This window comes from Nelumbo lutea, chromosome 7 (assembly GCF_056320005.1).
Source record: "Nelumbo lutea isolate HS-2025 chromosome 7, American lotus-T2T, whole genome shotgun sequence".
NCBI lineage: Eukaryota > Viridiplantae > Streptophyta > Magnoliopsida > Proteales > Nelumbonaceae > Nelumbo > Nelumbo lutea.
The window spans coordinates 58,830,083-58,844,548 of record NC_142690.1 but is presented as its reverse complement, the minus strand read 5'-3'; the positions used below and the strand labels follow the sequence as shown (position 1 = coordinate 58,844,548).

Sequence of the window (14,466 nt, the reverse complement as noted above, 5' to 3'; positions counted from 1 at the left end):
TGTAATCATGGTTAATGTAATATAATTCAGTCACTGGTGGGACATGACTGACTGATGTGCTCTCAACAAGTGGTTTTACACGTGGCTTTCGTACAGACAGGATGCGGGGAGATCGACCAAGAGAGCAATAACCATGAACGACACACCACACTAACACTACAGAGGTATATTTCCCTAAGGATTTGGTCTCCACATTATTATCCACTCTTCCCCATGTACTAATCCATAATGTTACAACATATACATGATTATTTTCTAAGTTTTTATAGATCATATTATACTTAGAGTCCGTTTGGTTTGTAGTTAGAATCAGAATTTACATTTATTGAAATTGGAACTGAATTGGTCTCTGACTCTACTCCCATAGCTTGTTTGGTTTATTGGAAAATCCGAATTGGAATTAATTGGAATGAGCTCTCATTCCCAAGAGTAGAGAAGGAAATAACCATTTCTTCAAATGAAAGAATGTCATTCCACCAAGAATGGAAATGGGATCGACTTTCAGTGTATGGAATGAGTCATTCTGATTTCAATTCCAGATCCCTATTCCTACAAACCACATGATTGCAATGAGTTAATTCTTTAACAGTTATGTTAGTTGAGAATTTTTCATGAAATCCAACTTGTCTCACTGCGTACGTAGGAGCTAATTTAAACCAAAGATCCATTGGTGCGTCTTTTCTCTCCATGTCTTGATCAAAGTAGGAAAAACCTTAATTAGCTTTCTCTGTCTTTTGAAAGATTTCAGTAACCCCATGACATGAAGAGTATCAGTCAGAGAGAAAGAAAACAGAACAAAAATAGAAAAAAAAAAACACTCCTTTACATGTAAGCTCATTCATGAATGGCTTAGTTCAAAAGAATCAATACGCATCTCACAACTTTTTAGGGGTTGAACGTTGAAGTGTACTACCACTCTGTGAGCAAGTTTTCACTTGAATCTCTATCCAAACACCTGCCTCAATTATTCAGTGATTAACACTTCAAAATCTCTCTCTCTCTCTCGCTATTCCAAGAATTCTTTCCAATAATGCAATTATTACTGCTAACAAGTAATAAACATCCCTTTACATATACGACAAGTTTAAGGAAAGCACAACTCTTTTTAGAAAAGGTTGATGTGTTTACCTATTCACCTATTCACTGATGAGAGAGAGAGAGAGATGCCTTTGCCTTTAAACTTTAGAGCGCATAAAAAAAGGTAGCTAGGCAGTGGGTTATCAGCAAGCATATCCCATATATGCCACCATTATACATCATTCTATCAACACCTTCCCAGATCCATTGAAGCTTAACTATCTATCATCAATCACCCAAATTTGCTTATTTTGCTTTGGTTTACGATGTGGGTTTCCCTTCTCTTCCCCAACTCCTACGACTCCTCATTCTCCCTTCACCCTGATGATCCCCTCCATGGATGAAGCAGTAGTCCTCCCACCACCTCCCACCCAGAGCCCCACCGCCTGCATCTCAGCAGCTGTTGAATCCGATGAACCCACGTCGCCCCTGGATTTCAACCTTGTGGTCATCGTGGCCGCCATGCTCTGCGCACTGGTCTGTGCACTCGGCCTCAACACCATGCTCCAATGCGTAGTTCGATGCACCCACCGTGCACTCACCGAGCCTCTTCACTGGGTTGCATCACGCCGCCTCAACTCTGGTCTCAAGAAGGAAGACATGGTGGCGCTCCCCACTTCTACCTACTATGCAACCTCCTCGCCGGCCGCCGGCTCATCACCTGCAGCAGCCTCCACATCCAGCTGCGCCATTTGCCTGGTGGACTTCCTGGACGGTGACAGGGTAAGACTCCTGCCTCTGTGTAACCATCGCTTCCACGTTGCCTGCATCGATACCTGGCTCCTGTCTCACTCCTCCTGCCCTACTTGTCGGCATCACCTCAAGTGCAACGATTTCACCACCACTGCGGCCCTGCAGATTGTCACATCTGCAGCCTAATGAACCTCTGTTGATATATTTACATATCATCTAATCTAATAAATATATATTATTCAGCTCAAGAGACTTCCCTAAGGGTGAGAGTTCTCTAATAAATTAATTAATAATGGTAATTCAAGTTAGTTTCAGTAGTTGGGCTTCAATTCCTATATCTTACTTTGAATTAGCTTACTTTTTTCATGTATATATGGTATGTAGCTAGCTCACAGCTGAAAGCATGCAAGCTAAGTGTATATATACGTAGCCATGACTGATTCAATGGTTATCTTTAGATGTTGTGAGACTCTTAGATGGAATTTGGCAACTTGGGTGTGACTGAGGAGATGGATATAGATTACCATGTGAAAGCCACAACCAGTAGCCCAGTAGGGAAAAGCACAGTTACTTGGGGTGGTCCTGATTCCATTAGGGTGCTCTCACGTGAAGTGTCGCTTTCTAATTGTTGGATTGGCATCAATTAAAGGGGAATAATGCTAAATGGCACTCAATTCCTATCCATGTTTGGTTTCTGTCAATGGGATTCCTGTTGCCAATAATTGGGTGTTGCATAAAACGACACCCCAGTAAGATAAAAACTGATGAAAACATGGATAGAAACCAAACATGGATAGTGGGTGATCGCCAGTGAAATCATTTTCTCTGGGGGCGGAGATAGAGCGTTTTCAAGGAAATCAGTTTTTTTTTTTCATTTATTTATTTATTACATGTTCTGACTTCTGATTATCAAAAAGAACAGTTTCCCCTTTATTCTTTTCAGTTGGACATCACATAAGAAAAGAGAATTGATGGAAAAGTTTCCCATCTCAAGAATTGAATTTGAAACGTCAAAAGCTAGTTTCCAACTAGATAACAAAAGATGATTACTAAAAAATATACATACATATATACATGATTCAAATTGATTCAGTTGGTAACATAGTTTGATTGTGTTGGGGAGACTTCACTATGGGTCCATCAAAAATCCCACCTTCACTATGGTTGGGGGTGTTATGCTCATATGGGTCTATCAAATCAAATTCCGACTGTAATTGGATATTGAATAGTATAATTTAATTGAACTTTATTGGATAATACTTAAATTTTATAGTGTCAGCTATGAACAAATTTAATTTTTTTTTGAACTGCATTAACAAATTTGGTTGAATGTAATGTTTTTATTAAATTCTCATAGGTTAAAGTTTCACATATAATTTTCAATTATTCATTTTGTTGATCATGAAATACAATATCATTAATGCCATTTCTGATTCATTTTAATAATAATAAATAATAACATTTTGATCATTTTAGTTTAAATCATTTATACCATCCAATATCTAATTATTGCAATCCAAACTCAACTCGAATTCAATATAAATGCAATGAATAATATTAGATCCAAATTCTAGCATAAATAAAACAAAATTGGATATATCTATTCAATCCATTTGCAACCCTAGGGTTATGGATTTGGGGGATGTGATACCCCATTGTGTGGCCCTAACCCCATAAAAAAGGGTTTAACTATGATACCAAAAAGATGTGATACCAAAAAATAAACTTGTGGCCAATCAACTGGTATCATAAACTGGTAATCAATTAAGTGGTATTTATCAAAATTCAAAGGTGGGAAGAGTGTAAATTTATACCATCTATAAAAGTGCAAATAGGTGTCCCTGGTTCTAGAATTTTCATTGGATAACAAATGCCCCCTCTCTAAAGTTTGAATTGGAAAACAAGCAAAGGCAAAAATGTTATTTGACATCTTTATTTAGTATTACTTATTTGATAAAAAGACACAAGTACTTCTTTTGTTCAATAATAGGAAAACAAGCTATAGCAAAAATGTCATTTTACATTTTTCATTTAACGCTTATCTATTCCATTATTAAAAGTGTGAATAATAGTATGTAACTTTTGTTTGACTAAATTACCCCAATTTTTTAATTTGGTCCTTGTGTAATTTTAATGATGGAAATGTGATTTGAAAAACCGCTTTTCTCCTCATTCAATTTCCTCTCATTAAGTTTCATATTTTAAGTATTAACTCTAATTTACATTCATTTAATCCTTTTCTTGACTAGAATACCCCTATTTTTTAATTTGTTCCATCATTGTGAGGACACAAAATGTAATTTGAATTACTACATTTCTCTTCATTCAATTCCCTCTCATTAAGTCTTATCTTAGGATATTACTCCCATTCATTTATTAAATCCTATATTTAAGATATTACTTTTACAAAATAAAAACAAATAAATTCTATCAATTAGATCTACATCTAATATTTTTAATGATATAAAATACATGTTTTACCCAAAAATAGAATTATATTTCCATTATGGTGGTGAGTAAGTAATTCAACCATCTGGGTCCAGTGGGTTAATTCATGATGTCATAATTAAATAAAAAACTTTTAAAAATGTTGGAATGAAATATAAATTTAAAATCAACCTAAAAATAAAAATTATGACAGATCAACAATTCAACCTTTTGAGTCAAATATGTCAACCCTTGATATCATAATTAAATAAAAGATTGAAAAAAATATAAAAACACAAAAAACATTATCTAATAGTACAAATTTTGTAAATAACATTTGGCACCTATCTAATATTTTATATTAATCATATTAAAGAAAAATAAGTGTAATAAATAATAATTACTTTATTGATGTTGAAAATAAATTATAAAAATTTAAAACCATGGTTTTCAAAACTGGACCGGACCGGACGGTCAGACCGGAAAAATCATGATTTCCCCAAAACCGTTGATTTTGGTTAGCAAACCGCTGAACCAGCTAGTTAACTGTTCGAATGGTTTTGAGTATTTTTCAATTTTTTAAATTTTTTTAATTTTTTGTTAGAATAGGCCGACCGTTCAGGTCGAACGGTAGGTTAACGGTAGTTCGACCCGATAACTAGGCCCCTGACTGGTTTGGTCGTCAGGCCAGTTTTAAAAACCATGTTTAAAACCAACCCAAAAATGAAGTTGTTTTCCTAGTTGTGGGTCAACAGTTCATCCTTTCGGATCATATGTGTCAACCATTGATTTCATAATTAAATGATAAAAAATAAAAAGAATGATAGAAAAATATAAAAAATGGAAAAAGATAAAACACTATAGAAAACATTTAAACATATATATAATATTTTATATTATTCATATTAAAAATTAGATATGATGAACAAGAATTGTTTTTAACTTGTACAAAATTCAACACTAAAAAGATAAATTGTTTTCCTATTTGGTGGTAGACCAATTCAACATTTCAAGTCAAATGTGTCAAGTCGTTAAGTTATAATTAAATAATAAAATTTAAAAAAAGATACGAACACAAAAATATACAAATAATATATAAATTATGTAGAAAACATTTGGACATCTTTCTATATTAATGAACCATAATAACTGTGACAAATAAGAATAATTTTTATAAACATAGAAATATAAAAAAATGTAGAAAATTTTGGAAACATATTATATACTATCATCATTATCACAAAATTTGTCACGGGCTTACATACTAGTAGAGTATAAATACAAATATGTAGAGTGTGATTTGGCCTATACAATGCAAAGTTGGTTTAGTTTTGCATTGATAAATTTACTTTCTTGCCAAATGATTTTTAGTTGTAATGGGTGCAAACCCATCTCAAATTTGAAATATGTCTTTTTAACATTGATCGAGTTTGAGTACAAAGTTTACATCCTGGATGCAGATTTTGCTCTCATTTTAGATGCAAATGCTTTGAAATTTGTGAAAACTGCCACCTTCGATATATAAATGCATTCATACCAAACACCAGCAAAACTGAACCTGAGTGCATATATGCACTCTTCCCAAATGGAACGAAAAGTAGATTGAGAAACATTTCAGGTATCTATACTATACCCGTCAGAGTTGGAAAAGTTAAAAGTTTCTAGGAAAATAATTCAACAGGGAATGAGATTCATCTTTGTTTTTCGGGTGATTCTGATGACAGACCTCAGTGGAAACATTAGCCAGTTTACTTAAAATCGCCCAAAGTTGGTGGGGATGTCGCTTTTTCTTCTGCTCTGATTTTTCTTTGTCGAACTTGAGGTCATTAAGGAACCACTTGATGAAAATTGGGCATCTGGACTTGATTTGGTTGTAAACTTCAACCGAGGATTATATTGAAGAGCAGAGGAAAGTGTCGATAGGGACACGAACGAACTCCAAAACATTTGAATGATTTAACAGACGACGTAACAATGTGTGGAAGCAGTGAAGACTTTCACGCCAACCACACAATTACGAGCATGACTAATCATAACTTGGTCGAATTTCCGAAGAAAGTGATATCTCAGGTCAGGAGGTTCATGAATCAAGAGACGAGCCCTCAATTAAATGAAAGGACTGCATGTCAAACACGATTCTGCTGTTTTTGTATGGATGGTAATGAAATTCTTTTGGTAGGGCGTGGTTTGTTTCTAGTGCAAGTTCTGTTTATATTTGTTTCAGATTTTGTTTTATTTAAATCAGTGAAAATCTATGATGCAGAAAAGCTATGGTATGAAACAGTTTTGACCAATTAAAAGGCACCCAAGAATTTTGATGAATAACACCATATTCCTTAACACTTTTATGATTTTGGTTTATTGGTCAGTTGTTTTTTGGATATCATATCTTTTCCATATCATAGTTAAACCCATAAATAAAACCTAAGAGTTAAGGTTGTGTTTGGTTGCAATGTAAATCTTATTTATGTTGATGCAAAATTATGATAGTGAAAATGATTTGGGTGCAAATTATGATTTACTTTTGTTTTAAATTTTACCTTCATTTGTTTGATAGCAGTACAAAATGAAGTAACCTAAGCCTTGAAGCATAATTAAAGTAAAACCCAAAACAAAATTAAACCAGTATTTGCATTCTTTTAACCAACCCCATATAATTGAGATATGGCTTAGATGATGATGGCATAAAAAATGAATTGAAAAGGAATGTTGTGAGAGAAAGGGTCTAAGAGTGAGAGGTCAAGATCTAAGGTCAAAGGAAATGATAAGATATAATGTTAGAAATACAGCGTTTAAATATGAAAGGGATTTATCTTAACCTCAGGATTTGTTTGGTTACTTATTAGTGGGGTCAATTGCAAGGTGATGGTAGTAACTAGTAACAATGTAGTAGTTGCATTGCATAATGACATAGGAATATTTCCATCATCTCTAATGATATGCCCACTACTTTCCATGATTAATGCCTTGATGGGTTTTGGATTCTCTATTTAGGTGGCAGGTTTGTTTATGAAATCATAGGTGTTGAAATGATAAAAATTAAGATATTTGATGGAATAATTTACAATTAAAATGGTGAGATCTCTGTTCTGAAAATGCAGAGAAATATAATATTACTTAATTGTTTGAATTCCAAAAGTTACAATAATGCTAGAATAAGTGGAGTAAATGAAATAACATGCGATTGTATAGTCTTTATGAAGGGAGAATAGTATAGAAGTATGTATTATTTAGTTAGGATCAGAAGGATTCCCAAGACTTCCATAGGTATATGGTTAGGTTAAAGGCTTGGATGATGATGAGCTAACGAGTAATGAACCATTATCTCTTACTTCAGCATTAGCTTACAGTTAGTTACAAGGCAAAGCTTGTTTGCATCTCAGAATTGGACCAAAATGGGTCCACATTTCTGATATCGAACTAATGACTAATGTCAAGAAGGGTCGGCACAGAAAAGAAAATATACCCAGCAATGCTTGCAAAGTCTTGCATATTCCTCCACCTTTGTCTCAACTAAACTAGAATTTGATTTTGATCAATCAGGTTCCTCACCTCACTTTGTCACTTGTACATGTGAGCAATGCTTTCTGTAATGGAATAAAGCACCCTAGCCAACTACCATGTGCTCTATGTCCAGCGGTACCATATCAACCTTGAACTGTAATAGAGAGGAATACTCGGGATCCGCTTGGTTTACAGGAATAGGGGTTTGAATTCGGAATCAGGATGGCCATTTAGCATATTCTTCGGCTTCTAGTGTTACAAAATTTCCCAGCCCTAATAATCTTGAGCCAATTTACAATCTTTGCCACCAAATAGATACTTGAAACTCAGTTGCCAAGTAAAGCTATGGCCACCAGATGCAAGATCCAGATTCCCAATGTCAATAAGTAGCATAATGCAAGATCCTGCGCTCAACTTCCTCTTCTTGTGGCTCTGCGGAACATGTCTTTAATGTTTTGGGAATTTGTTTCCATCTTCATCTTCTTTGCTTGTTTTGCATTGCTTGAAGTTTTCTTGTCACTCCCGCTTTTTACCTGACAAAATAAAAAACAAGTAAAAGGCAAGTTTCAACCAGGAATTAAAAATCAGTTACCCAGTCTTAGTCCCAGCTATCTGGGGTCTTGGGAGGGATGAAGAAGATTTGGTCCTAACCCTTGGCTTTTTTTCCTTTTTTGCACAAAGTGGATGCTCTTAGACTCAAATCCACCTTTTCATTCTTGTCAGCCCGAGGTTTTATAATTAACCAAGCAATGGCCTCTAAATGAGGGGAACTAATTACCAATCAAAAAACTGAACTAATTCACACAAATTTCAACCAAATTGTAGGCAAATGTGTTGATAGTTTCCTATCTATGATGTAGCTTGAGACATGGGTACATCAGTTCCTGCACATTCCAACAGGAATTGTACATGGAGGAGTTGCCAGCACAAAAATGATTTCAAGATATACAGAAAGAAAACATGCATGTCAATATGTCTGTATGTGGTTACACAGTCTAACAGGAATTGTACATGCAGGAGTTAACAGAAGAAAAATGATTTCACGATATACAGAAAGAAAGCATGCATGTCAGTATGTCTGTATGTGGTTACACAGACTGGGGACATGAAGGTGGCCCTCTTAATCATCCATCTGGATCATTAAGTACAACCCAACTGGCCATAGACCATATAACATAGCGACCTGCTACTTAACTGTCATACAAATAAAAAGATGACTTTTTAGGTGACCAAACTTTAGTTCTTGATTGAGCAGTTAAAATTGCCTGATTAAAGAGTGGTCAGTAATTGAACATACCAGTTCTAATGTTCAGGTGAGGGAAAACAATTTCTCTCCAATCATGAATGACAGATGTAGCCAGTGAGCAGTGATCTATTGCAAGTTGAAGGATCTAGAAGAGATGGGGGCAGGCCAAAAAGGACATGGACTGAGATGATTTGAGGGTCAATATTTTAACAATGGAAATGGCACTGAACAGAATGGTATGGTGGAACAGGACTCATTAGCCAATTCCATTGGTTGGGAATTGGGAGTTGGGACAAGGCTCAGAGAGTCAAGTTGTATAATGCAGTAATGATTTACAAATAGTATAATGATTCAACAAGATGAATGTAGTGAATTTATTGCACACAGCTATCACATACCTGCGAGGAAGAACCAGAAGTGTTCTGTGGTGTGGTTGGAAGGATTTCACATGCTGGTACTTTTCCAGACACCTCTTGTAAATCGAATCTGCAAGATACTGAGAAATTTAGACCCAACTCAAACATCTAAATAACACTGTTCTAGACAGGTAACAGATAGTTGCTCTTTCTATAGCTTACTTTAGATGACCACACAAAAGTTTTAACCAGGGCTCCTTCAAGTACTCTCCTAACAATAAGACCACTTCTGTCACTGCACCAGTGATAGAGAATGAATAAATAAGTGATAATACAATACAACAGCAAAAGGAGTCTCATTCTTGCAAGTTGAGCACCATTTTGTTCTCAGCTGCTGATAATATGAAATTCATATATGAAGCAATTATTGATATACACATGTGCCCTCTTGCTGAGAAATACCAAATTAAGCATATACTTCTGTTTCCAGACCCCCACCCCCCACCCCACTTTGAGATAGCAACAATTCATTGTGAACAAACAACAAACTGTCAAGGACAAACTTAAGGAATTAGGTGCTTTAACAGATGCTATTGAGTACTGAAATGGGAAGAGGGACTTCAATACTTGTCACACAGCTCAGTGGCAAAAGCTATGCCTCAGACTCAGGCCCAAGAATTTCGACAAGGAAAGACAACAATGGCCATCAGAGCAAGGAGGTCTCGGCATAAATGAACATAAAAAATCAGATGTCCAATGCCAACCCCATTAGTCTATAAGTAGCAAAGCAACACCTTGAAAATAAGGAATGGATACACAATCCAAGTATCCAACAGATCCAACAATGATAATCATCTATGCAACAAAATGATCGAGATGTAAATGGATCTAAGTTCTATCATTGAGAATTTTCTTACTGAACTCGTACATGTATCCTTCTCATCCAAAGCAGCATAGTTTTTGTCAAGTGTGGGCAACGTCAATTTTAGTTGGTGCACCTGTAGCCAGGAAAGAGAACAAGACAAATGGCAATAGTTGAAGTCAACAAATTTTTAGATAAAGAAACCAAAATGAAAAAGGTGAAATTTTATTTATTTAATATTGCCTTCTGCTTTCTAGCTAAAACTGTGTTTCTTATCATCTTTTTCTTGGAATTTGAATTTTAGCTTCCAAGAAGATACATAATTTACCATTTTCTATTGAATTTCATATTTTCTTTTCGTTTACCCAAATTGCTCGTTTCATCAGTAAAAGATACAAAATAAGAGTAAAAAAATCGGGGTGACAAGAATGATAGTTCCTTTTCCTTAACATGTCAGTTTCCCAATTCAAGATGGGTGGTTCCTTTACTAAACATTATTGGATGGAAAATGAAGTGATGGAAATTAATCTGTCATGAGTGGATCCCTATAAGAAGCAAATACAAAATGATGTGAGACCACACAGTAATTAAGAAACAATAAAGATTGAAAGGCTTACATGAATATAAATTTCCCAAAACCAAAACCCAACTGTTTTTTGCTGATTATGACCAAATGATTGGAAGGAGCAAATTAAACAATAAAAAAAAAAAAAGTGGAGAATAGACTCTTGAGAACAGATGATCAGGACCAACCAAGTGGAGCTCCTAATTGGGACCTTGAGTATGAGTACAAAACCTACATATCATTGTCATTGCCTACAATCTCGTACTTTTTTATAGCATTTGTATGCTGTTGAGTGGTCAATAAGTTCCAATTTCTTAGTAGTTTACTCATTAAATTAAATAGATCTTGTTGAGCAGGAGAAGGAGAAGAAAGGAGGAAGGAAGAAGAAGCAACTGAGTTGAGGCCTCAAAAGTTCTGCTTCAGTCGAGTGAAGCATTGTATTTATACTATACTGGCCGTACAACACAATAGGACTGTAAAATTACAAAAATACCCCTGCGGGTACTAAACCTGTGTACAGTACATATAATACACCTGCCAACAGATCTCAACAACATAAAAGAACAGATTCCCTTTAGGTAATATTAATAATGATAAATGCCAAAAACAGGCAGGAGGCAGACCTTGTGGCATAACCAAGCTAAAACTTTGGAATCATCCAGCCTATAGAATTTTGTGGATCCAATTTCTGCAGAAGTAAAATGGTAGAAATTAGCTATTCAGTTCAAGTCATCCATATGAGCTACAGGGAAATTTTTTCAAATATAAACAAATAACAAATAGGATTATGATCTCGGTTTCTTACTTTGTTCTATAGCATTATTTTACTTTCTCAAAATCAACTGTGATTATCAACTATTTATCAAACCCTTTGCTTCCCTGATGTTGACCAGACTTTTTTAAAGATACAAAATATTAAAATAAAAAAAAAAAAAGAATACAAGAAAGGTGACAAGTAGTCACCCGAAAGAAGAACATGACAAATGTAACTGAGAAACCAAATCCAACCAACATAACCAAGATCTGCAACACCTACCCCACACCTTAAGCTGAAGAAACAATGAGAAAGCCTTAGACTTCAAATTCGACCCTCCTAAAGCACCAACAGACAACCTACTTCCCAAACAAAAACACCCACCCAAACCAAGAAAAAAAAACAAAACCCTCCAAAACTGAATGACATCTAGAACTTTCAACCACATCCAACCCCCAAATCCAACTTGGACTTCATTACTTGGCTCTTAAAATAATGGCTGCTACAAACTTACTCCCTCTCTTCTTGAAATTTTTTATTTTCACCTTTTTGACCAGCACCACACTAAATACAATTCCTCTCAATCTTGCAAAAGCCTTCAAATCCAGGAAATTTTGCCAATACCTTAACCTTCTAAATCTATTCACCACATTAGCGTTCTTCTTAAGGTTTTTAGCTTCTTTAGTACTATCATTAATTCTCTCCAATTCCAACACAGCATTCTTTTCAAAGATCTTGAGTTCCCACTCCCTCACCTCCTTCCCCATCAAGCCCCGTAATCCCAAATTTAACTCGAACCTCCTCTACCCCAACATTGAAACCCTCCCCATCACGGATCAACTCCTTTTTCTGCTCTCTCTCTCCCTTTCCTCCAACTCTATAAATGTCTTCCATGCAAAATCCGCCCCCCCCCCACCAAAAAAAAAAGGAATAAACCAAGTGTTTTGCTCACTACTGGAACCCAAGCACTCCCTCCAAACCCAACAATGGGAGTGGAGCAGGCCACCACCAATCAGCATTTCACTAGAAGACAGAAAAGGTAGTGTGTAACATGCGGCAGAGCCCCCAGAGTTAGTTACACTGCCACCAGAAGATATTCTCTCCATGATTGCACACACGTAGGCCAACTATATAAGGCCCTAATCATGTAATAAGCAGTGTGAATGAATATCTCTTTTATCTCTCTATCTCTCCGAGTCATTTTCTTCCTACCCTTCCCTCTCTTCTCTCCTTCATCTTCTGTTTCAGGAGGTTAAGCCACCCTCGAAGGGGCTTCCGAGGTGAGCGGTAACTCATCAATCGGTATCAGAGCCAGGCTATACAGATCATAGGCTTCACGATGCCACAGACACATTCCTCTACCATGGATGATAGGGTCAACCAGCTTGAGGTTGGATTCCACCAGGTGTTGAACGAACTCAGGGAACTCAAAGTGGTCGTCTCAAGCTTCGCCTCTCAGCAACAATCCGGCGAGACCAATCACCCAGCAGGAGCGGAAGCCTCTGCTTCCAGCAACCAAAGAACAGGGTATTACCCCACCGGAAAAGTCACTAAGATCAACTTTCCCAACTATTCCGGTGGAGATCCCATTCCTTGGATCTTCAGAGCAGAAAGATTTTTCGAATACCACAAAACGCCCACACACCAGCGTGTCTCCATCACTTCCATTCATCTAGAAGGAGACGCGATTCTATGGCTCCAGTGGTATTGCCAAAATCATCCCCAAGTAACTTGGGCGGAGTTCACTGAAGCTTTGTGCATCCATTTTGGGCCAACAGCGTTCGTGCACTACGACGAGCTTATCACTCGGTTGAAGCAGACTGGAACGGTAGCAGAGTACTAGCTCGAGTTCGAGCGAATGGCGACCAGGGTACACGGCTGGCCAGAGAAAGCCTTAGTAGGATGTTTTGTGGGAGGCCTCAGAGAGGATATCCGTCTGGAGGTGAAGGCTCTCCGTCCGGCGACTATCATGGCTGCGGTGGGATTGGCTCGCCTGCAAGAAGAAAAAATCGACAACCTACGCAGAGCCAGCAAACCGACCTAGCCGAATGTGAGGACTCCTCCACAGGTCGATCAGCAGCCCATGAAACAGGTTGGGGATCATCAGAAGCCCATCTTGCCCCGACCCACTATGCCCTTCAAACGTCTCTCATGGGATGAGATGGAGACCCGGCACGAAAAAGGCCTTTGTTATAACTGTGATGACAAGTTTGAACCGGGCTATAAATGTCGGGTCCAGCAAGTGTTTCTCCAACAGACAGAGGAAGAGCCAGAAGAGACAGAACCAGAGCACTTAAATGACTGTGAACTGATTCCAGACGGACAAGAACCTAACAAGACCGAGATCTCCTTACACACCCTTATGGGCCTCAACTCTCTTCAGTCCATGCGAGTAGAAGGAAGATTGGTTGGCCGGACCGTGATGATTTTGATTGACAATGGCTCTACCCTGAATTTTATCACTTGTCATTTGGCAAGGCAACTAGGTACGACTATACAACTCGCTCCTCTCTTTTCAATCCATGTGGCTAATGGGAGTCAAATGTCATGTAATGGTGTATGTAAGAAGGAAAAATCCTCATACAGGGCCATAATTTCGTGGTGGATCTCCACCCATTGGATTTCTCGGGGGTTGATATTATTTTGGGGATTCATTGGTTGCGTGGCTTGGGCCCTACTCAATGCGATTGGGCCAAAATGACTATGGATTTTCACCAGGATGGCCAGACTTGTCATTTACAAGGGGTGCGGATGGGCCTCCAAGGATGTTGGACAACCCTTATTTATGCACTTAGGCATCCGGCCCACAGTCCCAATTCTGGACAACCAGGGTTGTGTCCAGCCCACAGGAGCCCAACACGAGGCCTTACGATCGATACTTGATCAGTTTGGCAACGTATTCAAGGAGTCGAACCAATTACCTCCACCCCGAGCTCATGATCATCAGATACCTCTCTTACCGGGTTCTAAACCGACCAATGT

At 37.3% G+C, this 14,466-nt stretch overlaps 2 protein-coding genes across 4 annotated transcripts in view; one reads left to right on the top strand and one right to left on the bottom strand.

Annotated features, from left to right (window-relative positions):
* Positions 1–910: 910 nt before the first annotated feature.
* On the top strand, positions 911–2,099 carry LOC148846567 (putative E3 ubiquitin-protein ligase ATL45). The gene has a single exon (XM_088955043.1). It carries the CDS (start codon positions 1,402–1,404, stop codon positions 1,954–1,956), a length of 555 nt encoding a protein of 184 aa, XP_088811169.1. The 5' UTR covers positions 911–1,401; the 3' UTR covers positions 1,957–2,099.
* A 5,398-nt stretch (positions 2,100–7,497) lies between these two features.
* Positions 7,498–14,466, bottom strand: part of LOC148846566 (ribonuclease H2 subunit B) — a 45,085-nt gene continuing 38,116 nt past the window's right edge. For all 3 annotated transcript variants that reach the window (XM_088953477.1, XM_088953478.1, XM_088953482.1), the window contains 5 exons: positions 11,354–11,418; positions 10,232–10,301; positions 9,526–9,598; positions 9,346–9,433; positions 7,498–8,234 (listed from right to left, as the gene is read on the bottom strand). In XM_088953477.1, the coding sequence (XP_088809603.1) occupies positions 8,112–8,234; positions 9,346–9,433; positions 9,526–9,598; positions 10,232–10,301; positions 11,354–11,418 (419 nt within the window). In that variant the 3' untranslated portion in view covers positions 7,498–8,111. The remainder of the gene's footprint in view (positions 8,235–9,345; positions 9,434–9,525; positions 9,599–10,231; positions 10,302–11,353; positions 11,419–14,466) is intronic.

Coding starts and splice junctions, on each gene's coding strand:
- LOC148846567 (XM_088955043.1), top strand. CDS start 1,402: ATGATCCCCTCCATGGATGAAGCAGTAGTCCTCCCACCACCTCCCACC.